Source organism: Astatotilapia calliptera, chromosome 5 (genome assembly GCF_900246225.1).
Source record: "Astatotilapia calliptera chromosome 5, fAstCal1.2, whole genome shotgun sequence".
NCBI lineage: Eukaryota > Metazoa > Chordata > Actinopteri > Cichliformes > Cichlidae > Astatotilapia > Astatotilapia calliptera.
In genome coordinates, this window is record NC_039306.1 from 36,665,186 (window position 1) to 36,692,912 (window position 27,727).

Genomic DNA, 27,727 nt, shown 5'->3' on the forward strand with positions numbered 1-27,727 from the left:
TGCGCTGCTGTGCTGACCAGCTAGCAGGTGTGTTCACTTACATCTTCAACGAGTCCCTGGCGAAGTCTGTGGTCCCCACATGCTTCAAAAGATCCACCATCATCCCTGTGCCCAAGAACAGCAAACCCTCATCCCTGAACGATTACCGGCCAGTTGCACTGACCTCGGTAGTAATGAAGGTGTTTGAGAGGCTGCTGAAGAACATCATCTCCTCCTCCATCCCAGACACCACAGATCCGCTGCAGTTCGCCTACAGATCCAACAGATCCACAGGGGATGCCATCGCCCACGTCCTACACACCACTCTCAGCCATGTGGAGAAGAAACAGGGTAACTATGTGCGAATGCTGTTTGTTGATTACAGTTCAGCGTTTAACACAATAGTGCCCTGCAGACTGTTCACAAAGCTCAGGGATCTGGGACTTAACAGCCGTCTGTGTGCATGGGTGTTGGACTTCCTCACTGGCAGAACTCAGGTGGTGAGGGTGGGTAGATGCATCTCTAACAGTATCACCATCAACACAGGAGCACCTCAGGGATGTGTCCTCTCGCCACTGCTCTACTCCCTCTACACTTCAGACTGTGTGGCCACCCATGGCTCCAACACCATTGTGAAGTTTGCTGACGACACAGTGGTGTTGGGTGCCATCTCCAACAACGATGAGGTGGCCTACATGGATGAAGTGAAGAATCTGGCATCTTGGTGCCAGGACAACCACCTCCAGCTGAACGTCGGCAAGACCAAGGAGCTGGTGGTGGACTTCAGAAGGAGTCAGCACAGAGACTACAAGCCCATTATCATCAATGGAGCTCCAGTGGACAGGGTGCAGTCCTTCAAGTATCTTGGTGTCCACATCTCCTCAGACCTGACATGGTCTGCCCACATTCAGGTCCAGACCAAAAAGGCTAGGCAGCGCCTGTATCACCTACGACAACTGAGGAAGTTCAGGGTCTCTCCAAAGATCCTCAGGATTTTCTATAGAGGCGCTGTGGAGAGCATCCTCACACAGAACATGACATCGTGGTTTGGGAACAGCTGTGTGAAGGACCAAAAAGCTCTCCAGAGAGTGATCCGTACAGCAGAACGCTGCTGCAGGATTGCTCTCCCCCCGCTTCAGGACACCTACACCAGGAGATGCCGGACTAGAGCAGCGCAGATACTGAAGGACCCGTCCCATCCTGGCAACAAACTGTTCCAACTTCTGCAATCTGGTAGAAGGTTCCGCATCTTCCGGGCAAGGACAGAGAGACTCAAGAGGAGCTTCTATCCCCAAGCCATCCGGGCCCTAAACACACACACCCGCCCTCTCACATCATCTATAATTGACTGAGACAGGACTCTTCCAGACACTAAACCAAGGAACAATGTACATTTCAAATTCCTTTAATTTTAAATATGTTTATATTGTCTATCCTGTAAAATAGTCAGATGTCTATTCATATTAATGTACAGAATTCACCTGCTGGCTGCTACTACTGCACATTCACCCAATGTATATACTACATATATATAAAAAAAACACCCAGCACGCCCCTGCGGGCGGTTTATCCTTCAAGCTCGGGTCCTCTACCAGAGGCCTGGGAGCTTGAGGGTCCTGCGCAGTATCTTAGCTGTTCCCAGGACTGCGCTCTTCTGGACAGAGATCTCCGATGTTATTCCCGGGATCTGCTGGAGCCACTCGCCTAGCTTGGGAGTCACTCCGATTACCACGGGGACCACCATTACCTTCACCCTCCACATCCTCTCGAGCTCTTCTCTGAGCCCTTGGTATTTCTCCAGCTTCTCGTGTTCTATATATATATATATATATATATATATATATGTGTTCTTCCTCTACCCCCCCCCCCCCCCCCCCCCAATTTTTGCACATGTCGAGGAGCGCGTCAGGCTACATTTCACTGTGTGTTATACTCGTATAACTATGCATGTGACAAATAAAGAACCTTGAACCTTGAACCTTGTTTGCTGTATAGGCCTTAGCTCTCCTTGAAGTTAAATGTCAGTCTAAGCCTAACAGAGTTTTAAACTAGCAGAAAGTAAACATTTGAAATGCCATTTGGACTCCTCTTTCACTATTTAACTTTATGTTAGTCCTTTTTATCCCTTAAACTAGCCAAGGGATGTAACATGTGGCTAAACATGTCAATCCTGGTCCAATTGGGTAGGAGAGAAAACTACAGAGTCTGACATTGTTTTGGCAGAACAGTTGAAATGATAATTTCCCAGTAGTATAAAAAATACAAATGCACTAAGGTTCATTTTTTTTGAAAGAAATTAACAGAAGATTGTACACTATGCACAATTATGAGTTTGTGACTGTGGTTTATTGTGGTCCTTTACTTACTTATTATTGAGTTGTTTCATTTTTATTGCTCTATTCTTTTGTGCTGTAGAAGATGCACTTAATTTCTTGTTGTGGAAATGACAATGACAATAAAGTATCTAAATCTGATATAGCATAGATTGTTTATATATAACATGTGTTTGCATTTGGAAAATTGCATTTTGCATTTGCCCATGTCGGCTGATGTGGTGTCCTGGCCCACATCCAATGAAAATGGGTTTTCTGAAGTTGCTCCTACACTGAGTAAAAATATTGTTTCCTGCTGTGTTATGCTTGAACCTCAGTACATTCACCTTTCTACAAAGAAATCACAATACTGTGTGGTCAGTGTCTGGACCTGAAGTTTTAAAAACACTGATTTTACCGGCTGAACTCACAAATAAAGGGACTTCAGTGGTTGACAATAAAGTTAAGTTAAGCGGCTGTTTCTAAGGCAGCAGATTTTCATCGGAGCATTCTGTTCCCACAACTGTGATTTACGTCATGTTATGATTTAGGGACAGAGCCCCTGATTTCAAAGGCTTAGCCTTGTTTCTTGAAAGACATTGGAGGGATTGCTGAGTTTTTATTTATAATGGTTTTTCTGTTTCTGAAACTGTTAATAAAGACACCATTTTGTGTTCACAAGCTTCTCAATGCCCACATTAAGTGTCAGATGTCTGATCCAGTTCAATAAATTATTTTTCTGTTTCTAAGCTTTCTGATGAGAGGACGGTATTCGTTGCATCTCAGACAACCTTCAAGCATGTTTGTTTTTAGCCTATGCAAAAAGGCCCTCTGTTCAACTCAGTTTCTGTAACCCCTGGACCCAAGCCTCCCCAGAGACTGTTGTTCCACCTGGGGCCTCCCCCACCTGAACTGAGACCATGGATTTTTTTCCCTGTCAGAGCCTGAGCAAACTGAGGGTCCACAGTACCTTTTTCCAAGGACCTGGAGGGGGTCTGCTGTTATTTATGGCCTCCTGCTGGGCTGTCTGACTGCCATTGTCTGCAGCTTCCTGCCATGCCACCTGAGCTGGTTCATCTCTGGCATTGGCCACCCAGCCGGCCCCCAAAGTTTCTTCGCCTCACTAGGGGCCTCCCAGCCAGGCAGCAGAGATTCTTAGCCTTTTCCGCTGGCCACTCATCCAACTCCCTGAACTACTTAGACCCTGCTGTGGGCCAACCAACTGACCTCATGAACTGCAGCCCTGGCGTGGGCCGACTGGTCATCAGAACTGCTCGAAAGCCCTGCTTCATGACCAGCTTGACCCTGTGCACTGTTTCCTGTGTTTATTTGAATTTTCTTCTTCCTGCGTTGTTTGGCAGTATCATTAGAAGCATGCATTTTCAGTTACTTGTTTTTGACCACGATATGGACTGCTTTCTTCCATTTGCCCAATATCTCTACAATTAGAAACATCCCTGTGGCAACGCATAGTCGGCGGTGCCCACCATGTCAAACACACGGGGAAGAAGGGGTTGTTGGGTATTGTGGTGTGTTGCATGTGCGGCTGGCAGCTTGTGAGCTGCAGTCGCGGTAAAAAAAAGGCTCAAAACAACACTCTCTGGACCTGCCGTGTCTCATTCACACCACAGTGGTGGCGAAACCCAGATGCTGGCCGAAATAGCGGCCACCCAGAGGGAGCAGGCGGCAGAGGTGCGCCGCCGGTGGGAAGAGCTGCGGGACCAGGCTGAGTGCCACCTGGGCTGAATCACGGAGCTGGCGACATTGCTCCAGGCGTAGTCAACACCTCTGCCACCAACCCCACAGGTGGAACCTGGCGGTGGAGGAACCATGTGGGGCACCTCGGCAGCTGGAGGTGGTGGACGAGGCGCGTGGGGGTCCGCGCCTGCGAGAGGAGGGGGAACAGCTGGGTGAAAGAGTGTTCCTGCCGCGAGCGGTGGAGGAGCCGCACCAGCCGGGGATGGAGGAAGTCCACGAGGGTCCGCTCCAGCAGGGAGCGGTGGAGGAGTCGCTCCAGCTGGTAGCAGTAGAGGAACTGTGTGGGGAGGTGGAGGTCCCCGTGCAAGGGGAGCCTGCTCGATCTGGGTCCCAGGGCACGACCTGATCTGGACCGACGGATGCCGGCCCAGCCGCCTGTGAGCAGGAGCTCATGACTGTGCCTGCAGGGTCATGTCGACTTGGCCACCTGGCGAGCCGACACGACCAGGCGGTCTCCAGACCAGCGTTGCTGCCACCGCTGGAGGCGTGGCCGGCCTCTGGAAGGGACACGGCCCTATCGCTGGGTTGGAAGCCAGTTAAGGGGAGTAGGTTTGGCCGGACGGCTTCCCAGCCTCAATCAGGCAATGGGGGTATGTGGTGAGTCGTGGTCGGCGGTGCTGTGCGGGCTCACCTACACGGCATGTGCAGGTGAGGTACATAAAATGGCTCAAAACAACACTCTCTGGACCATTCACACCACAATCCCATCTCAAATTGGCACTGAAAAACTAGTTTATGTATTTATTACTTTTAGGCTGGACTGCTAGACTAAGTTATAACTAACTAACTAAAAAGCCAGCTGACCCAAAAAGATGGCCTCAGAATCTCATCTCTGATTTTTGTGGATGATGTGGTTCTGTTGGCTTCATCGGGTGGGGGCCTCCAGCTCGCACTGGAACGGTTCGCAGCCGAGTGTGAAGCAGCGGGAATGAGGATCAGCACCTCCAAATCTGAGGCCATGGTTCTCAGCTGGAAAAGGGTGGAGTGCCCACTCCGGGTCGGGGATGAGTTCCTGCCCCAAGTGGAGGAGTTCAAGTATCTCGGGGTCTTGTTTGCGAGTGATGGGAGAAGGGAGCCGGAGATCGACAGACGGATTGGGGCTGCAGCTGCAGTAATGCGGACGCTGCACCGGTCCGTCGTGGTGAAGAGGGAGCTGAGTGTAAAAGCGAAGCTCTCAATTTACCGGTCGATCTACGTCCCTACCCTCACCTATGGCCACGAGCTGTGGGTAGTGACCGAAAGAACGAGATCGCGGATACAAGCGGCAGAAATGAGCTTCCTCCGAAGGGTGGCTGGCCTCTCCCTTAGAGATAGGGTGAGAAGTTCGGCCATCCGGGAGGGGCTCAGAGTAGAGCAGCTGCTGCTCCACATCGAAAGGAGCCAGCTGAGGTGGTTCGGGCATCTGACAAGGATGCCCCCTGGGCGCCTCCTGGGTGAGGTGTTCCAGGCATGTCCCACCGGGAGGAGGCCCCGGGGCAGACCCAGGACACGCTGGAGAGATTATATCTCTCGGCTGGCCTGGGAACGCTATATTGGTTACTGTTCCCTGTTCCATATTTTAAGTAGAATGGGAGTTTTCAGGCTCCTCTTCTGTGGAACCAGCTTCCAGTTTGGATTCAGGAGACGGACACTATCTCTACTTTTAAAATTAGGCTTCAAACTTTCCTTTTTGCTAAAGCATATAGTTAGGGCTGGACCAGGTGACCTTGAACCCCCCCCCCCCTTTGTTATTCTGCAATAGGTCTAGGCTTCCCATGATGCACTGAGTGTTTCTTTCACTCACCTTTTTCACTCACTAGTTCTTTATAAGCTATATTATATTTAATCATTATTTATTGTTAATCCCTGCCTCCCTTCCACAGTATGCATTTTTCTTGCTTTAATCCCCTCACCCTAACCAGGGACGGGCAGATGGCAGACTGTCCCTGACCTTGGTTCTGCTGGAGCAGTCTTCCTGTTAAAAGGGGGTTTTTCTTTCCCACTGTACCTAGCGGGGTTATATAGGTTGTTTCTGCTTTTTTATGTTATTTTAGGTTGCTTATTCTACAATATAAAGCACCTTGAGGCAACTGTTGTCGTGACTTGGAGGTATATGAGTCAAACTGATTTGAAAGTGTGAGGACAACAACCTCACCCTCACCGCGGACGCGGACTAGACGAAGGAGATAGTGGACATGATGAAGGAAAGGAGACTCCACCATGCATTCATGAGCTTGAAGTCAACAGGGTGGTCTGCTTTAAATAGCTGGGATTCTACATAGTGAGTATCTCACCACACAGCTGGTTAAAAGGGCTCCACACTAGCTATATTTTCTAAAGAGGCTGAGGTAGGTTAGCATGTCACCCAGATCCTCAACAACTTATACAGCTCAATGGTTGAGCATCTTGACCAGCTACGTCACCATGTAGTACGGCAAAGCAAATGATATGGACTGCAAATGCTTGCAGAGAGTGGTAAAAACTGATGAAAAGATCAAAGGGAGTCCACTACACTCTCAATAGAACATCTGCTGTCATGCACATGAGTCCACAGGATAGTTACCTCCCCAAAGACTCTACCCTCTCGCATTACTGTCAGTTCACACTTCTACCATTTCAACAAAGGTACAAAGTGTGAAATCTAGGACTTGTAGACTAAAGACATCCTTCTTCCCCACTACTGTTAGACTCATAAACACGTGACAGGAATTTATAACCTTGGACTACCTCAATTTGCAACTGTACATTTTGTAATTTTTGCACACGTAATTGCATGTAATGTTCATATTTTGAAAAGGGAGACAGATGGTTTGCAAGAGCAGTGAAAAGAGGCTATCTATGTCCACTATGAGTGACCATCTTGGAACAGGGGGGCTTATGACACCAAGTGTCTGCCAACTACAATGCAGTTTTGAGATCCCTTCCCCAGTCAAATCTTGCATCAGGTGATCTCAGGTGAGGCAAGGTTGTGCAATGGTTTAATCCAAAACCTCTGGTGAAAATGACCCAAGCCTTTTTTCAAACCTTGATAACATGATCAGTGGTCGGTCAACAACTCTTTCTTGTCTTTTTTTTTTGCCATAAAGAAAAATCTGGATAATTTCTGCTGTCTGAGTCAGTGATATCTCACTCCATGGCGTCATGTTCAAGTCTGGAAAATTGTAGAGTTTAGAAGGTTCTTATAGAGCATAAAAAGGCCTGTCTATAGAGCATAGAGACAGGGATGATGAGAATGGTAAACGGCCTGTATTTGTATAGGGCTTGTACTAGTCCCCCCTAGGGACCCCAAAGCGCTTTACACACCCAGTCATCCACTGGTGGAGGCTACAGTTGTAGCCACAGCTGCCCTGGGGCAGACTGACAGAAGCGAGGCTGCCATATCGCGCCATCGGCCCTTCTGGCAGTAGGCGAAGTGTCTTGCCCAAGGACACAACGACCAAGACTGTCCGAGCCGGGGCTCGAACCGGCAACCTTCCGATTACAAGGCGAACTCCCAACTCTTGAGCCAAGATCGCCCTAGATCGAGAAGGCAGAGAAGAAGCTTGTCGTGGTAGGTGTGGCAGACCGTGGGGATGAGAGGAATGAGGACCCCCTACTCCCTACTCCCGTGCTCCATGCTCAGTCTCCGTTCCCTGTGTACCGTCCGTATGCTTCCTGATTTTCACAAATCCTCCTGGGGAAACACGCATACAAAGGCAGCCATGAGTATTTAGCAAACTGGCACTAACCTTGCACATATTACTAAGACTGACAGGAAGTCACTCAACGATCCAGCATCAAGGAGCTCTCAGCCACACTGTTTGGTAGCTCCTCTGACGAGGCTTGATCAGCACCAGGTGTGTGTGGAGATTCTTGGGTGTGACCGGTCAGCTGGCAGGGCCACACCCACCAGCCCTGAAAGTGCCTGTCACGACCGCACCCTCACACACAGGCACACACCCATACACACCTGCCAGTACACAAACAAGGAACACAGGACAGCAGCAGTGCAGAAGGCACAACCCTCAAATAATAATAATAATAATAATTATAGTCCACACTGCTCACGGACCCCGAGTCCCTGGAACCGGGTCCGTGACAGAGCTAGATCTTTACTAAAAAAATACTGACCTGCACAGCTTGGACAGAAGACATATGTAGAAGCTGAGTGTTCTGTGCAGTAATGCCTTCAATCTGCTTGATACTTTATACAACATCCCCATTCACCCATTCAGAGACATTCACACTGATGGATGCATCAAAGATCAGCTGGGAGTTAGTATCTTGCCCAAGGAGATTTGACTTGTAAACGGGAGCAGCCATGGATCGAACCACCTACCATCTAAATGTCTTGGTGCAGTCTCAATCATCCAGGTAAGTAAATCTCAAAAGGTTGATCCTGTTCATCTGGATGTTTTCAGTGGGAGAAAGGTTTCGTCAATCAACCAAATGACTTCTTCAGTCTCAGCTGACTGCAGGTTTCCCCAACCTTATAAACAGAACATTTGCATAATGACTGAAATGCTTTGATCAGTGGTTGTTAATCAGTAGATGTTGATTAATGGTCACGACAATTTGCATATTAATGATCAAGGAACTGACCTCGTAGATTTAAGAATTTTAGCAACAATAGTGGCACTCATGTCACTGCTGTAGATGCTTGACAGGAGCTTGGATGTAATTAAGCTGACAGAAGGTGCTGCCTTACATTACCTATACCTCTAGAAACACATCCAAAAAATGGCTTTTCAGTTCAGTATGAGATAGTCAGTGTTCTTCATGACTCATGAAGGAGTTAATCTGGCCTCCTCCAGAGACCAACATGTCTCTTCTCCAGAGACTTGATCTTGATCTTCTCTAGGGAGAATACTTCTGCATGGCAACTTCTAGGTAAAGAGATGGAAATGTGGGATGCCAAAATAGCATAGGAAATTATCTCCTGTTTTGCTCTCCATTTATGCAGCTGATTATCCTAATATACCTGACACATTTTTCATGCTCTCTTGATCTATGAAGAAATGTCACTTGGAGTCTGGTACGACTCTAGCCAACTCTGCTGCCACAATCCTGAAGTCCACAGATTAATCAGAAACATTTGTCTGTCCCTAATGAAGATTTAATAATTTTAACAACATTCATGGCATTCATGTCATAGCACACACACACAAACAGCCAAGCCCTTTCCAGAACAAAGTGCTCATCCTGTTTGCCTTTGTTCAACGGCAAACGAGCAGATATGGGTCCTGCTGATGTAGTCTTTGGTTAAGGAACTGCTATGGCTCTGTTCTTTTATTATTATTTTTTAGCAGTGTATGTATCCTATCAACCTATCACAGAGAGAGAGAGTGAGAGAACATTTTGGGATGGAAAAGAAGGGTGGTGTCTTGTCTGTACTTTAGATTCTGATTAGTTGTTGTGGTGTCCTGGAGGCCAGGGAGCTGCTGGAGCTGCTGTTCCCTCCATTCTTTATTTGGCCTCAGGTCTCATCAGTGCTCATCAGTAGTGGGCATTTGTCATTTGTCTCTCACACACACACACACACACACACGTGCGCGTGCTCAGAATGAACCTTCAGATAGAGTCAGAGCTGCCACTTGCAACAGGAGGAGTGGTGACAATGGTCTGTTGGCCAGGCATGGTGATTTGTGACGACAAGTTGGTATGACTGGCAGCTACAATAACAGCAGGCCAGCTACAGCAAGCAACAGGGTGTCACTACAGTTCGTGTTTGCAGCACAGGAAACAATGACAAAACCACAGCCACTATCTTTAACCAGACTCATACACTGATTTATGGGTTAGCACTGGCCTTTTATTGACTGCAAAGTGTAAAGCACTATTAGCATTACACTGTCTAGTCAGTGTCATATTACACTACATATTACAGCACAAATGTGTTAGGTTAAACAAACAGCCCATTTTACTTTTTTAATAGTCTTACTAATGCACTATCCATTTCTTGGTGTAAATGCATACTATAACATTAGTATAACACAGTAAAAAAATAATAATGATGCTAGTAATACTCATTTTAGCTACATGAGGTAGAAATGGATCACATAACATTTCAAATTCAAATTCAAATTTTTATTTGTCACGTACACAGTCATACACAGTACGATATGTAGTGAAATGCTTGGACAACTGCTCGTGACCTAAAGAGAACAAAAAAGGAAAAGGCTATGAATAAGATAGGAAATAAATATGAAAAATTAAAAAGGGTAAATTTAACTAGGAAGGAATAAAATATAAATTAAGGTTAAAAATGAAATAACTGTACAACACAAATTAGAATGAAGGGTAAATTTAACTGGGAGAGAATAAGAAAAAATATATAAATTAAAGTTGAAAATAAAATAACTGTACAACAAAATACACAGTATAGAACTATATAAGAATGTATGAAGAAATATAAATAAATAAATACACAATAACAGCAGCTGTACAAGTATTAACTGGAAATGAAGAATATAGTGACCAGTGTTGTGCAATCCACATTATGTCTTGTGCAGTGCAAATATGCTTAAAGTGATTTAAGTGATGAAGTGAAAACAATGTCCAGAAAGTCCAGTGTGTGTGTAAGAACTGTATGTGTGGGTCAGTACTGTGTGGTGGTGTGATTGAGAGACCGTATCGCCTGCGGGAAGAAGCTCCTCCTCAGTCTCTCTGTGTTGGTCTTCAGGGAGCGGAATCGCTTTCCTGACCTCAACAGAGAGAACAGTCTGTTGTTGGGATGGCTGAGGTCCTTCACGATCTTCCTGGCCTTGGTCCAGCACCGCCTGCTGTAGATTGAGTGCAGGTCAGTGAGCTCGGAGCGGATGGTGCGCTCAGCTGACCGCACAACCCTCTGTAGAGCTCGTCTGTCCTGCATGGTGCTGTTCCCGAACCAGGTTAAGATGTTTCCCGTCAGGATGCTCTCTATGGTGCAGGAGTAAAAGTTCCTGAGCACCTTGGAGGGCAGTTGGAAGTCTCTCAAGCGTCTGAGGTGGTAGAGACGCTGACGGGCCTTTTTCACCACGGTGTTGATGTGACAGGACCATGACAGGTCCTGCGTGATGTGAACTCCAAGGTATTTGAAGCTGTCCACTCTCTCCACTGGGCACTCGTTGATGACGGGGGTCTGGTAGTTCCTCTCCTGCTTAGTGCTGAAGTCCACTATCAGCTCCTTTGTCTTACTGACGTTTAGAAGGAGGTTGTTCCTCTGGCACCAGTTCTCCAGATTCCTAATCTCCTTCAGGTAGGCCGTCTCGTTGTTATCAGAGATCAGGCCCACCACGACGGTGTCGTCAGCAAACTTGATGATGGTGGTGGAGCTGGTAGTGGTCACACAGTCATATGTGTACAGAGAGTACAGCAGGGGGCTCAGAACACACCCCTGGGGGGCTCGAGTGCTGAGAGTGGTGGAGGCTGAGACATGTCCGCCCATCCTTACTGCCTGTGGTCTGCCAGTTAGGAAGTTGGAGATCCACTGACACATAGATGAGCTGAGTCCCAGATGCTCCAGCTTGGTGGTGAGTGTGGAGGGAATTATGGTGTTAAATGCAGAGCTGTAGTCTATGAAGAGCATTTTAACATAATTCCCCCTTCTAGTGTCCAAGTGAGTGAGTGATGTGTGGAGGAGATGAGAGATGGCATCGTCTGTGGAACGATTTGGACGGTAAGCGAACTGTAGTGGGTCCAGTGTGTCTGGTAGTGAAGAAATGATGAAGTCTCTGACCAGGCGTTCAAAGCACTTCATCACTACTGAGGTGAGGGCTACAGGGCGATAGTCATTGAGAGAAGCAGGGTGGGGTTTCTTCGGGACAGGAACAATGATGGACTCTTTGAAGCATGTGGGGATCACCGACTGAGATAAAGAGATGTTGAATATCTCAGTGAACACAGGAGCTAGCTGGTATGCGCAGTCTCTGAGGATACGACCTGGGATGCCGTCTGGTCCTGCTGCTTTCCTGGTGTTCACTCTCTTGAAGGCTCTCCTTACTTCATGCTCGGAGATGACGAGCACGTTTCCGGTGCTGGCAGTATCTTCCTGTCTGCAGCCGTTAGCGCCGCTCGCACTAGCATCGTTGGAGTCCTTAGCTGCAGCCTCGAAGCGAGCATAGAAAGTGTTCAGCTCGTCTGCCAGAGTCACGGCCGCGTTCGTCATACCGGTTGTTGGTGCTTTATAGTCCGTTATTGTCCTTAGTCCCCGCCACAGGCTCCTAGAGTCACTCTGTTGGAGTTGTGACTCTAGTTTCCTCCCGTAGCGCTGCTTCGCCTCTTTCACCGCCCTCCGCGCGTTATATGACGCAGCTTTGTACGGGTCCATGTCCCCCGTCGTGAGTCCCGTGTTGTAGGCAGCGGTGCGGGATCTCAGAGCGTCACGGATGGTTTTATCCACCCACCCACCTTTAACAAGGTGAAATGACAAGGGCACGCACACACAAGGGTAGGAGTTTGTGTCTTAAATAGCTATCCGATTGTTCAGTCTGACGTCACTAGCCGTGTCTGGGCCTAAACTCCGCTGCAAGTCCATATATCAAACAATCACTATGGCATTACTGAGAGTTGAAAAACTGTCTAAAGTCTTTCATCTTTAATAAAATGATCAGCGTTCTGCTCTACCAGGTGTAACAATTGATTTTAACATCCAGGCATCCATGAAAATGGAATTTATGACATTTAACGGAGTTAGAAGTTAGCAGGGAGTTAGCTCGCTAGCTTCTATCTAAATACAATATAGCATGTCCTGACTGCGGGGTTTTGGAAACAAATTCAAACGTACAGCTCTGTTATCACTTCCAGCATAAATGAAGACAGAAAACTAAACAGCAGTGACGTTTGTAGGGTTACTGAAGTTGGGCTAGCTGCTATATAATGATTTGCTACGTGACCGCTAGCGACACAGCTATGTTAGCATAATATAAACAAGCTAACTTTTTTTCCACTCGATAAAAGTTAACGTGAGTGTTCTCGGTGGTCAGGAACAAATGTAATTGCATGGCATGATGGACCAAACTTCAGCCAGGAGAACAACTGAGATAGTCCATCCACAATACGAGGTTAGTCATTCATATACTGCTGCATGGGCTGGGCTGTAGTTACATCCTAAGGTTTTAAAAACTGAGCTTAAATAAATGATTAGCGGTAATAAAAGCCGAGGGAGGTCAACAGTGATCACTGACTGTTTTAGGAGCTTTTTGAGATCAAATAGAAGAAAATACAAAACATTACACATGTTAACAACACAAAAGCCATATTAAACGCAGACTACTTTAGGCCCGGAAGTAGGATTCGTCACGTCATCACTGAACAACCGGATTGCGCTAATGTCCACATTTATGTTAATCTCTTATTAACAGCTTAGTCGTAACAATTTCTGTATTTTTAACATCATGCCAAATTTTTAGTTTTACTTAATGTACTATCACCAAAAGTAGCCTAATTCACACCCTGTAAATGAATGCGCCTTCACATTGCTCCCCCTAGTGGAGCCGCAAGACATTACCGCTTTTCTACCACATTTCTAAATGCTGCTCAGGGGCACTACCACTCGTGGTTGCATCATCCACGTGACAGGCAGGGGATATCATTACGGCTGCCCAACAACCGGTGGGTAATTGGTCGGGAATCCGTTAAGCATCCACCATTCACCGTCAGGGATGAGACAGCCATTTTAAGTGGCTGTATCTGTATATACAGTGGGAATAAAACCATCTAAAAGGAAAATTCCAGACCTTTATATTGGCCAGTCTCCACCACTCATTATATGTTATGTGGTCATGTGAAGAAATATTCCTTTGTTGACAGGAGTCTACTGTACATTAATTGACACTTGAGGAGGATTTGGATTTCCTGTGTTCAACTCTTAGCATGTTCTGATAACTGAATATTTCCTCTCATTGTGACTGGTGTAGGTAAGTCAGTACACCTTTGCCATGTGCAGCTACAGAGAGAAGAAGGCCGAGCCTGTAGAACTCCTTCAGCTGGAGGGCTACACGGTGGACTATACTGACCCCCAGCCAGGTAACGTTGCAAACACACACAGCGGCACAGTGGATGATAACATGCAATGTCCAAGGACTAATTTCACAGTTTGACTTCCAAATTGGCTGACATACCCATAGTCCCAAGGTCACGTTGCCTGATTAGATCCAAACTCTGCATGACTGAAAACTCCAACAGTGTTCACTTAGGTCTGTGGAGCCAAAGATAAGTCTCAGAAATATTGATGGATTTATCCGTGGATATGAAAGGAAAATCATGGTTTTATTTGCACATAAAACAAATAGAATTCACATAATTCCAAGTGTTCAGAATCAGAATCAGAAAGACTTTATTTATCCCTAAGGGGCAATTAAGATACAACAGAGCAGCATGACATTGAAGATAGTGTTGCTCCACCTAGCTTCATTCTGAACAGAGGTCAGACCAACCCAACTAATTGTTGCTTTTGGTTTATGTTGGGAAGAGAAAGGGAGAAAACAGAAGTGAAAAAAGATACTTTGTCTATCCCATATCTGTGAAAAAAATAATAATAGTAATTAAAATTATGACAGTAATATCTGGGGCAGCATGATATTGAGGTGATTAACAAAAAGTCCTGGGTTTAAATCCAGGATCTGTCTGTGGCCTTTCTGTGTTTGCATGTAGTTTCTCTCCAGGTACTCCCCCTACAGTCCAAAGACATGCAGTTAGTGGGTTTAGGTTAATTGGGCTACTGGTAAATATTTGTAATCTTCTTATAATGTTAACTGGTTTCCACACCAAGTGTTCTTCCCTTGTTTATTTTTCAGGTCTCGACGGTGGCAGAACATTTTTCAATGCAGTAAAAGAGGGTGATACTGTGATCTTTGCCAGTGATGACGAGCAAGACCGTATCCTATGGGTGCAGGCAATGTACCGGGCCACTGGTCAGTCCCACAAGCCCGTCCCTCCGACTCAGGTCCAGAAACTCAACGCAAGGGGAGGCACAACACCACAGCTCGATGCACCTATATCTCAGTTCTGTAAGTTTTCAGCTCTCATATTTGTATTTGCCTTTAAGTTTTTAACAAATTCTTGGTCAAAAACAGGATTTCACGGTCCACTTTTTTTTTTTTTCATGATTTGATTTTCTGGCACTGATACTGGCTCTGTCAAGTTTCTTTTTTTAATCACTCAAATTCAAAGAGAGAGAGAGAGAGAGAGAGAGATGAGATGAGAAACAGATTTTATTTTGTGGGGTTTTTGGTCTTAGCTGCATCATGTCTTGTTCTGTCTTTGTCCTCACAGCATTATGCTTCCTAAACAACAAAATTATTACCTTTAGTCCATTTGGGTACTGTTTAGCTGCATGTTGCTTGGCTCTTTGTAAAAGTGTTGGTGGCTTTGCTGTGTGTCTTTATGTTTCTCTGTTCCTTTTTCCTTCTCTTCTCATCCTTTAAAACCCTGACCCTACTTTTAGCTGGATTAAGTGGTAAGTGCTTTTTCCCTTTTCTGTCTCCTTCTCATTTTTGTTGCTGATCACTCTTGCTGCTTTTAGAACGCAGTCTTCTTATCACGTTTCTGCAGGCTGAAATCAGATGATTTGCCTCTACTTTTGTGTTCACGTTTATTATCTTGAGGCAGTGGATGGATCAGGCTACAAGAATGTTGCACAACAGACCAGGTTTTGTATGTTTTTTATTGTTTGGTTTTAATGGAGATAAAAGTGTGTCTAGTTCTTAACAGGAATTGTATTAGTAGCCTTTTCATTACAGTACAAAAAAACCCTCCTAATGTGGACAACATTTGGATACTGTGCAAATATCCTCTGGCATAGCCATAAAAACATAGACAGATGTTGTAGTACACTGCATCATTTTGTGTTCTCCTCAGATCCTGGTTGCCTAGAAACAAGCAATAACAGAAGAAACAAAGATGTTGACTGTAAAAGATAATTGTGTTTTTTAACGTTATGCAAATTAGTTAGTACAGCTGGGGCCATGTCAGATTGGAGGGGGCGCAAATGAAAGCATAAATTAATTCATTCATGCAGAGTCTGTGCTAAAGACATGGTAGCAGAAGCAGTGAGTACATTTTTGTATGAGTTGAGAAAACATGCGTAAACACATCCATTATCATGTGTTTATGTTTGTACTACTTACGAGTTTTCTACAGATTTCCATTTCGATACAATTTACTGAATCCAGTCAGACTCACACTGGTGACATTGACCTGTTTTAGTATTATAACATTCAGTTGTTATGTGACGAGTGGCTAACATAAAGAAATGTCTCTAGAAATCTGGTAGTTTATTCCCAGCAACTAAAATGCACTTTATGAAGATCTAAGCAGTGTGCCATTCAAACTGACTGTGAAATATTCAACAGTTATCATTATACCAAACAACCTATAAACGAGTTACCTAATCAACAGGAAATAAAATGCATGTCAAAGTTTCAGAATTATACGCAGTCACAGTTGTGCCCAGAAGTTGACATACACTCATAATAAGCACAAGTGTCATGGTAATTTGGGGTTTAAAATGATTTGCTTGAACTGTTTGAATGGTTGGCTTAGTTGGAAGAGCAACCGACTCTTAATCTTAGTCTCATGGGTTCAAGTCTCTACTGTGGACAATGAAGTATTTCAAATAAGTGTACAAAAGTTACTTATGCACTATGCTAAGTTCTGGAATAAGACCCCAAACAAAACTGTTGCCCTCAGAATGAGAAAATCGGTTAGGATGTCCAGGAACCATCGAGGCTTGTCACTGATTTGAAACTGCTTGAACACCAGCTTCACTGTCCACAGGGAAGTAAGTTTTATGTGGCTATGGACTGAGATGGTGCCACACCAAGGAAGAATCAAGCTCCAGCTGCTCAAACGGAGAAAAGCGTTATGATCAGAAAAGATGAAGATTGACCTATTTGGGCACAATGACGAGGAGTAAAGGTGCGATTTTTGGTGCAATGTTAATGGTAATATGCTCTGAGGCAGTTTTTCTGCCAGTGTTACTGGTACATTGCACAAAGTAAATGGCAGACAGAATAACGAAGATGAAGAAGGAGGTCTCTAACCTCACCTTAGATCAGCAGCTAGAAAGTTGAACCTTGGAAACAGCTGGGTGTTCCAACAGGACAATGATCCCCCCCCGAAAAAAAAACAAACAGGTTCTGGAATGGATAAAGCAGGCTTACATTAAGGTTCTGAACCTTATGAGTCCCGAACTCAACCATAAAAATTAGTGGACTATTCTTAAAAGCCCGATCAACCAATTTAAATGAATTCTATCAGTATTTGATATTTATTTTTATTTTTTTATTTTTTTGCCTGTCCCGTTTGGCTCTTTTGCATCAGAATTATTGTCTAAAGGCGAAGAAAGAGGCCTAATGGATTTACTTTACCAAATAAACCATCCCAGCCTTGCCGTAATGGTCTATTCGATTCACCTTTTATTGTTTATTTTATTTTATTTTTACTTGTTAAATACGGGACAGATTTGACTGGGGGAAAGAAAGGGGAGAAAGAAAGAGGGAAAGAAAAGAAAAACAGCGGGGAAGAGGGACGGGGATAAAGGGCAAAAAACAAAAAACAACAAAATAAGCAGACAAAAAATCCATCTATCAATCACCTGGATCACCTGTTGGGAAAGAAAAAAGAGAAAACAAGCAGAAGAAAGAAAAAAAGAGCAATACAATAAACAACATCATGATGATCTATGGGAATGTAACAGTAAATACTAGATATTAAATATTATTGTGCAGCACATAAGATCAACAGAACACAGTGTGCTTTGAGGTAGGAGCCAAAAAGGGTGTAGTTTGTGTGTGTGAGCACCCGTGTGTACACCTGTGAGCATGGACGCGCTTGTTTTTTTAAAAGGTTCCTTCATGTAATGATCTGCTAGAGCAGGGGTGCCCAATCCCGGTCCTCGAGAGCTACCGTCCTGCAGCTTTTAGATGCATCCTTGTTCCCACACACCTGAATGAAATGAATGGCTTGTTATCAGGCCTTTGCCAATCATGATGGCATGCTGAAGAGGTCAAACCATTTGATTCAGCTGTGTTGGAGTAGGGATGCATCTAAAAGCTGCAGGATAGTAGCTCTCGAGGACTGGGATTGGGCACCCCTGTGCTAGAGGGTGTGGGGGGGCCACTGCCCCGTCCTCCAGGGCATGAAGCAGGTATGGAGGAGATCAAAACTCCAGACATCCAGAGGCCCCCAGAACACAAGAGACCAAGGAAGACCAACAGAGGGGCAGCCGCGCCACTGTCCCAGAAAGAGCTGAGGAGAGTCCCAGATGAGGGGATTCGATATTTGACCAGCCAAGAAGTCTGGTCAGATATCCAGCCACAATTATGCCAGAAGCTGATTGATGGCTACCAAAAGCATCTGGTTGAGGCACAACTTGGTATGGGACACATAATCAAATATTAGTGGGGTGTTTGTCGATATGTTTAAGCCGTTCTATAGGATTTTGACCCTCTGAACTAGAGAAACTTCAAATTGAATTCAAACTTGTTCACTTACTTCTTATTTTAAAGTAATTACATATTTATGGTATACAATCATTCCACTCAGGAAAAAGAACAGTTCAAAGAAATAATTAAATGTCAAACTTACCACGATGTTCATGCCTGTAATGAAAAACTTATCACTACAACTTTCAGCCGTCCATGTCATGTCAAATAATCAAAGACACTGTAGTCTGCTAGGATGAGTGGGTATTATCCCACCACTGTATTTCACACGAGCCTTTGTGTATTAACTTATACACAAGCTCACATATATCACAGCATGTTCATTCGGTGCTTTATTCTAAGAATTACAATCATGTTGTCCACTGAATTTAAACCCTGAAGCAGGAGAGGCAGAGGGTAGGCTGATCCCTGTCCCCTCAGCTCCATGTAGACTTTACAGTTCTATATATAAAGATCCACAAACATTGATTCCTGTACTTTTATTTTTACAAATTTTCACAATCCTATTAAATTATTAAATATCAATATTATGGAAGTCATATTTTAGAGGGGTCTATCACCTCCAATAAGGTACATGCAATATAGTGGCAAGTTTCTTGTCTAACCCGTTTCACGATCACTGCAGTTCCCCTTAGTTTGACTATCATACAAATGTATGGTGTCGTTTTCATACATGGTAAAAAAAAAAGGGGTCTTCTCTTCTGCATGTACACATATTAGCTGTCAGTAAGCAGAAGCAGTTACGCCGCATTTAAATTTTCTAAGATACACAAATCTCAATAGTGTGATAAAGACATAAAAATACTGTTGGTAGGGTTTGTGAATTACTCATCGAATAGAAGTAATCTCAGCTGGCTGTCAGCACTGAAGCTTTCCAAATAGTAAATACCAATCTGACGTTAACGTTTCGTTTATCCTATTCTCCATCACTCCTCCTCTTCACCTTCTTTACTGCCTAGTAAAAAACAAGTTCTTTTTCCTTTGCGTTTTTGTTTCCAAGTTTGTTATGGAAACATTTACAAATCTGTGAATGTGGATTTTAAAATTGTCAACATGATTTTACAAGTGCTACAAAGAGCCATTATTTGTGGAATTTTAACTTAATTTCAATTTCATTTTAAATGAACAATAAGAATCTACAATTTCACTGTTACACAATCATTCTGTGAAAGGTCTACGTAGTGTTGAGAGGAATTTGAAGAACACTCTGCATTCAAAGTTTAGGTAGAATTGCACTAAAGTCAAATAAAATTTTCATCAGCAACGTATTTGTGTTTGTCCTCACAGACAAAATTATAATCTGTGGTTAGTAAGAAACTTTAAACAAAAACCCTGTTATGGAACATTTAATCAGACACAAAAATAATTCTTCAGCAAGATTTCAATATAGCATAAAACAATTACCATTTTTAAAAAATTGGTTTGAGACCAATACACCTAATGAAGTGTAAGTAAATTTACTGAGCAAGTTGTTTCTGACACAACCACTGGATTCCCACTGAGTCCCAGCAGCTGGTAATTACCAAGGTATAAGTGCCAAACTATGAATAATACAGTGTGGTTACTGCACAATTAAACTGGGTAGCAATCAGTCAATGTTACCAAATAGCTATTTGCCAGTTCACACCTGGAACGGAGTAATGAATAATATAACATCTTGTCACCCCCCAGTGGAATTAGGTGGAGAAAACCAAGATCGGGTGTACTGGTGCAAAAACACAAATAAGAAAATTACATGCTAGTATTTAATCTCCGGTTTGTGAAAGATCATTTGCTGAGAAGTCCTTCCTTGCAGAATAATCTTTCATTCTCCTCACTTGCATTCACATTTTAATATGTTTCTCCATCCAGAAGAGTCAAGTTATGACATAGTCACAATCACAACACTGGTTTGTTTGGTTTTTTTTTTTTTTTTTTTTTTAGATCCAGCAACTTTTCTTGTACCTACTGGGAAACTGGAGAAAACAGCTTGTAACAAAGTTGTTCATTGGTGATATTAGCTAAGCTGTTTGAAATGCAAATATGAATGCTTGAAAACATGACAGGCAAATGAAGGATGTATTTAAAGGGTGCAGCAGATGACAAAAAGAACTTGCTTAGTATCATTACAAAAGCCTAACCTTGACATCTCAGCATTTGTCAATAACTTCAAATCCTGGAATGCCATTTGAGATTGTTCTGGCCCACATTAAACCCATATTTCTTTTTATTGCCTATAACTAAACAATGATTTTGTTTATGTTTACATTAGCTTTAGAATTAATTATAATTTACTGTCTTTATTAGTCTTGACAAATAACACAGAAAAAGATGCGGCAATGCCTAATATCTATAAACATTCACTGCCCTTCAACAGAATATTGAAAAAACGTGTTAAGTTTAATAATTACTTCCTCTGAACTGTCAGCATGTATATTAGACCCCATTAAATGAAGAATGAAAGAAGTCTCACTATTCATAAATAATTCTGTCTCCACATCCATCACTTGACCCGGTTGTCTGAGCTAATTATGGGCCAATGTCCAACCTTCATTTTATTTAAAAAATCTTGAAAGAGTTATTATAAAACAGCTGACAGATAATCTGCTGATTAATGGTTTATTTGAGGAGTTTCAATCAGGTTTCAGTATTCATCACAGTATGGACGTAATAGTGAAGGTTATGAATAATCCTCTTATGGACTATTTGGCAATGGATTCATCTCTATTGTCGTGTAATGCTGTGCTGCTGTCAGGTTTTGGACCCAATATGCAGGAATCGGGACAAGTTGAGACATGAAATGATTTTAACTTTATTGCTGATTACTTGCAGAAGATAACAGAGTACCAAAGCTGGAACCGGAGCAGAGCAAGCAAGGGAAGTGAAGGGAACGGAAAGGAAACACAGAGGAATACAGGAATACAAACAAACAAAGGGTTTAAATACACAAAAAGGAACAGGGCAAAGTGAAGACACCCGGAGAGAAACAGCTGAGCTGAATACACTTAATCACATAATGGAAACCAAAACTGAACACAATTCAGAGGACAAGAGACTATTGCAATAAACAGGAAAAGCAGACAGAGACTATGACACACCAGCTTGACATAGACAAAGAGGTAAACAAACATGGAGACATGACTGACTCGGGAAAACGAGACAAACTACAGGGCACAGTGGGACAGGACAAAGAAAGGGACACAACTGGGGAAACAAAGGGAACAAGGGAAAAAGGGAGTTTTTCCTTCCCATGTTCATTAAGTGATTGCTCATACAGGGTGGTCTGATTGCTGGGGTTTTCTATCTATTATTAAACTGAATTGAGTTGAATATGCTTGTTGTCAGAAATATTTCAGGATTCAGATCCTGCACCAGTAATACATAAATGGCCTCAAAGCCACCCATCTTGTGTACTTGTGAATTGTTTTCTTTTGGCAGCTTGTTTATTTCCAAAAGGGGTTGCCACGGTGAATATTCACTTCAATTTTAAATTCAATTTTATTTATATAGCGCCAAATCACAACAACAGTTGCTTCAAGGTGCTTTATATTGTACATTAGATCGTACAATAATACATGCAGAGAAAAACCCAACAATCATATGACCCCCTATGAGCAGCACTTTGGCGAAAGTGGGAAGGAAAAACTCCCTTTTAACAGGTAGAAACCTCCAGCAGAACCAGGCTCAGGGAGGGGCGGGGCCATCTGCTGTGATTGGTTGGGGTGAGAGAAGGAAGACAGGATAAAGACATGCTGTGGAAGAGAGACAGAGGTTAATAACAGATATGATTCAATGCAGAGAGGTCTGTTAACACATAGTGAGTGAGAAAGGTGACTGGAAAGGAAAAACTCAATGCATCATGGGAATCCCCGCCAGCCTACGCCTATTGCAGCATAACTACGGGAGGATTCAGGATCACCTGGTCCAGCCCTAACTATATGCTTTTTAAACCTAATCTTAAAAGTAGAGATAGAATAGATTTGCATCATTTGGCATGGATGCTGGATTGAGACTGTCACTGGTCAACATGTTAAAAAAACTTACCCTACTCTTCACTTTTCATATCACTTTAGAATGAAATACAGTCACTGAGGCCTGTACTGACAAGCAGGGGTTTGGGTTATCCAGATAACTTCAGGGTTAACCCGGATTCTCTGTACTATGAAGTTGGATCCCTTCTTACCAGGGTAAATCACCATAGTAAATTATGTTGTGAGATTAACCTGGTCAAGTAGGTCAAGTTCTAGATAAGAGATTAACAAGTATTAACTCAACACCTACTGTCCAATCAATTCTCCAGAATATAGCCAGAATATATCACCATTTCTGAAAGAACATCTGTGGGGAGAGTAGGTCATGTCTTTGTGTTCCCCTAATGAACATTAGTAATAAATAATATCGATTTACTTACTCTGTCTGCAGAGTTGTCAGACGGAGTGATTTTTTTTTTTTTAAAAAGAACCTTTATTTAATGTGGAACGGATGCTCCAAAGAAAAGTTAAAATTAACTTTAGTGGGTGAAGGGGGCCAGAAACTCTGGCTGCAGAACAGTTCTGGGGAGTGGCCTGTTACAGAGGCTTAACAAGGCTCAAAATCTGGGGCTGCTCATGAGGGCAAAGAAATGGAGAGAAGCTATCCCAGGCTATACAGGATGCCCTGTGCATGGGGCCCAGGATTCTCACGTTTGCACAGTATTCTCAGGCAGCACAGAGTGGGCATACAGCTGACTGTGGAGGCAGGTGTTCAGGATGTGGCCAGGCTCCCCTCACCCTCAGAGCTGGGACTGTTCAGGGTACTCAGTCTCTGGGTTTGCTGTCTTGGCCTCAGTCTCTGGCTAACCTGGGTGGCAAGACTAGTGAGGAGCTTGCTTGGGTGGCTGTGCTGCTGCAAAAGTAATGAGGGCGGCTTTTGCGCAGGAGGTAGAGCAGGTCACCGACTGATCGGAAGGTTGGTGGTTCGATTCCTGTAAAATTAATTGGTAAATACTAACCCCAAGTTGCTCTCCGATCCATCCATCGGAGTGTGAATGTAGTTAGAAATAACGTATAGAGAAAGTGCTTATGATTGGGTGAATGTTGTATACAGCACTTTGAGTATTCCGGGAGAGTAGAAAAGCGCTATATAAGAATCAGTCAAGTCACACCATAATGACTGAAACGAGTACCACTGGGCTGCGAAATCAGCTTAAATGAGAATACTTTTCAAAAGTTAAACTGCAGGAATGTCTTAAAGACATAAAGACCTGGATGGCCGCTAACTTTCTGCTTCTTAATTCAGATAAAACTGAGGTTATTGTACTCGGCCCTGAAAAGCTTAGAAATATGGTATCTAAGCAGATTCTTACTCTGGATGGCATTACCTTGGCCTCCAGTAACACTGTGAGGAACCTTGGAGTCATTTTTGACCAGGACATGTCCTTCAATGCACATATTAAACAAATATGTAAGACTGCGTTCTTCCATTTGTGCAACATCTCTAAAGTTAGAAATATCCTGTCTCAGAGTGACGCTGAAAAACTAGTTCATGCATTTATTACTTCCAGGCTGGACGACTGTAATTCATTATTATCAGGATGTCCTAAAAACTCCCTGAAAAGCCTTCAGCTAATCCAAAATGCTGCAGCAAGAGTCCTGACAGGGACTAGAAAGAGAGCAGATTTCTCCTGTTTTGGCTTCCTGTTAAATCCAGAATTGAATTCAAAATCCTGCTCCTCACAAACAAGGTCTTAAATAATCAGACCCCATCTTATCTTAATGACCTTGTAGTACCATATCACCCTATTAGAGCACTTCGCTCTCACACTGCAGGCCTACTTGTTGTTCCTAGAGTATTTAAAAGTAGAATGGGAGGCAGAGCCTTCAGTTTTCAGGCCCCTCTTCTGTGGAACCAGCTTCCAGTTTGGATTCAGGAGACAGACACTATCTCTACTTTTAAGATTAGGCTTCAAACTTTCCTTTTTGCTAAAGCATATAGTTAGGGCTGGACCAGGTGACCCTGAATCCTCCCTTAGTTATGCTGCAATAGACGTAGGCTGCCGGGGATTCCCATGATGCATTGAGTTTTTCCTTTCCAGTCACCTTTCTCACTCACTATGTGTTAACAGACCTCTCTGCATTGAATCATATCTGTTATTAACCTCTGTCTCTCTTCCACGGCATGTCTTTCATCCTGTTTTCCTTCTCTCACCCCAACCGGTCGCAGCAGATGGCCCCGCCCCTCCCTGAGCCTGGTTCTGCCGGAGGTTTCTTCCTGTTAAAAGGGAGTTTCTCCGTTTATTTATAGTTTATAGTTAATTGGAAAAAATTAACAAAAGAGGATACAACCAAAACTGAGAATTAGATTATGAAAAACAAAGTGAGATACAATACAAACTTAAAATGAACAAAGATGCAAAAGACATAACCCCTCTGGAGATTCTTTGATGTAACTTTATTTTTTTAAAATGATTTTATAGAACATGATATATTCCTACCCAGCCAACATGTATATAAAAAAACCAGGTGGGGCCTATGTATATATAGGCCCCACCTGGTTTTTGCTCGGGCTGGATGGGTACCATGTGGGCATGGGCTCAAACTGGGCTTTTTGTATGGGGCCTACTTGGGTTTTCCACCTTGGTTAGACATGGGCAAACATAGTCATTTAAAGAAAAGCTGTTGTTGTGTGCCCCATATGGGGCAAAGTGAGGTAATCAATATATATTTTTATTACTGATGACACAGGTGGGGCCTACCTGGTCAAACTATATGGGTCACACAGGGGAAAATGCAAGTCAGACCCGGAAAACATGTCTATGTGGGCCCCAAATGGGTCATGTTAAGTTAACATGGGCATATATTTTACATGGGCTCAACATTGTTTAGTATATATGGGACCCACTTGGGTTTCTAACATTAAATCCATCTGGGTGGGCATCCAATGTAGGTCCTACTTGGGTCAGTGATGGTAAATGTGTACATTGATCCAAAATGGTAGCACATGCTTATGTGAGGATTCTTCTTCTGTGAAGAGCCAGAGAAAGTGTTATTTGAATAAAGGAGGATTTATTCCAAACAAGCCCATCACAGATTGCACACAACCCAGGGAGTTCTGAAAGTCTGAAAGTCAAACTGTAAAAAGAAACTCAAAAGAAAGCATCAACATAACTCTCTTTTATAACCTGCAGACGGCACCCATGGGGTACCATTCTCTAACAAATCACCCTAACTTTAACATATTTGGCACAACCTCAGTCTATCACTTTTGCTATCCTTAGGTACAGTCAGATGTTCTTTACCCTTCATTTTTGACCCTCTCAGTATTTAGCCTTGGCTAGCGAATGTACTCAAAGTCCACGTTGAGACCTCAGGATGTTATGTGTTATCAGACACTACAACCCAGCTGTCAAGTGAGACCATAGGAACTTTGGTGTTTTTGAACATTCAATGTTACTCAAAACACTCCGCACACTATTCCAAATAACTGGTTTAAAACTGGTTACGTTTTAATTTTAGATTTCATTTTAAGTACTTAATGTGAACTTTCAGCGCTCTGCATGGTAGGCTGCATGGTGAGGCTCAGATAAGATAAAATAAGGACTTCATGATTCTTCTTAGGTAAATTCACTTGTCACAGCGGCAATAATAAGTGATTAAAACGGACGCAAGAGTAGAAAAAAAGAAAAGCAAAAAATACAAATAAAAAACCTAAGATAAAAGTGAATTACACAGACAAAATCCAGATTTGGCATTTACTTGAGCAAATATACAGTTGAGGATTTTTAGTAGATCAGACACACTCTACTGTATTAGAGAAAAGACAGTACATGGAAGTTGGAAGTTTTGGTTAATCAGATCCAGTAAAGCTCCTGAAGTATATTACTGATCTGTTAAAATGTTACTCTTCAAACTTGTGCCCTCAAATTATATAACCAGAAATAATTTACATTTTCTTTGAACTAGTGGAAAGGAGAGGGGATGGGGTCTTTCAAGCAGTCACACTTCAACTGTGAAACTCCCTTGTCTTTATGAAGTATTGACACTATTGAAACTTTTCAAAAGCAGCCTAATGTTAGAAGAGCTTTTAGGTAAACTGTTTCTGTTGTTATTCTTCTTCTTATCATTATTATATATTTTATTAATTACATTTTTATTATGATGTTGATTTGGGTGACAAATATTATATATGAATTTTTTAAAACATATTGATCATCCCTATACTTAGGGCTGCACGATTTTGCATAAAATGAGAATCACGATTTTTTGGCTTAGAATTGAGATCACGATTCTCTCACGATTTTCTTTTCCAGTATAAATATTTATTGCACTTATTAACTGCACATCAACTTCGCAACAGTTGAAACTGAACATAAAAACAATAAATAAACATAAAAACAACAAATGTCTCACGTTTTGTTGTTGCCACAAAATGTTGTGCTGCTTGAAATTCCGTCTCCACCGTTGCTCGACACTGCGTGTACAGAGTAGGTAGTGCAACAACAGAAAAGTAGTTGCGGGACGGCACTGTGTAGCGTTTGTCTAGGGCATAGGTGTCAAACTCTGGCCCGCGGGCCAAATTTGGCCCGCAGCCTAATTACATTTGGCCCGCGAAGCCATACCAAATTATTATTAGAGCTGGCCTACTGGTATTATACAGCTAATACAGTGGGGCAAAAAAGTATTTAGTCAGCCACCGATTGTGCAAGTTCCCCCACCTAAAATGATGACAGAGGTTAGTAATTTGCACCAGAGGTACACTTCAACTGTGAGAGACAGAATGTGAAAAAAAAATCCATGAATCCACATGGTAGGATTTGTAAAGAATTTATTGGTAAATCAGGGTGGAAAATAAGTATTTGGTCAATAACAAAAATACAACTCAATACTTTGTAACATAACCTTTGTTGGCAATAACAGAGGTCAAACGTTTACTATAGGTCTTTACCAGGTTTGCACACACAGTAGCTGGTATTTTGGCCCATTCTTCCATGCAGATCTTCTCGAGAGCAGTGATGTTTTGGGGCTGTCGCCGAGCAACACGGACTTTCAACTCCCGCCACAGATTTTCTATGGGGTTGAGGTCTGGAGACTGGCTAGGCCACTCCAGGACTTTCAAATGCTTCTTACGGAGCCACTCCTTTGTTGCCCGGGCGGTGTGTTTTGGATCATTGTCATGTTGGAAGACCCAGCCTCGTTTCATCTTCAAAGTTCTCACTGATGGAAGGAGGTTTTGGCTCAAAATCTCACGATACATGGCCCCATTCATTCTGTCCTTAACACGGATCAGTCGTCCTGTCCCCTTGGCAGAAAAACAGCCCCATAGCATGATGTTTCCACC

General features: G+C 43.2%; 1 protein-coding gene across 8 annotated transcripts in view; it reads left to right on the forward strand.

Moving 5' to 3' along the window:
* The window catches only part of LOC113023063 (calcium-dependent secretion activator 1), a 361,073-nt gene that overhangs the window by 162,553 nt on the left and 170,793 nt on the right, over window positions 1-27,727 (forward strand). For all 8 annotated transcript variants that reach the window (XR_003272492.1, XM_026169138.1, XM_026169133.1 and 5 more), the window contains 2 exons: window positions 13,904-14,012; window positions 14,783-14,995. Coding sequence is in view for 7 of the 8 variants with exons in the window: in XM_026169138.1 (XP_026024923.1) it covers window positions 13,904-14,012; window positions 14,783-14,995 (322 nt within the window). In the remaining variant the exon portion in view is untranslated. The remainder of the gene's footprint in view (window positions 1-13,903; window positions 14,013-14,782; window positions 14,996-27,727) is intronic.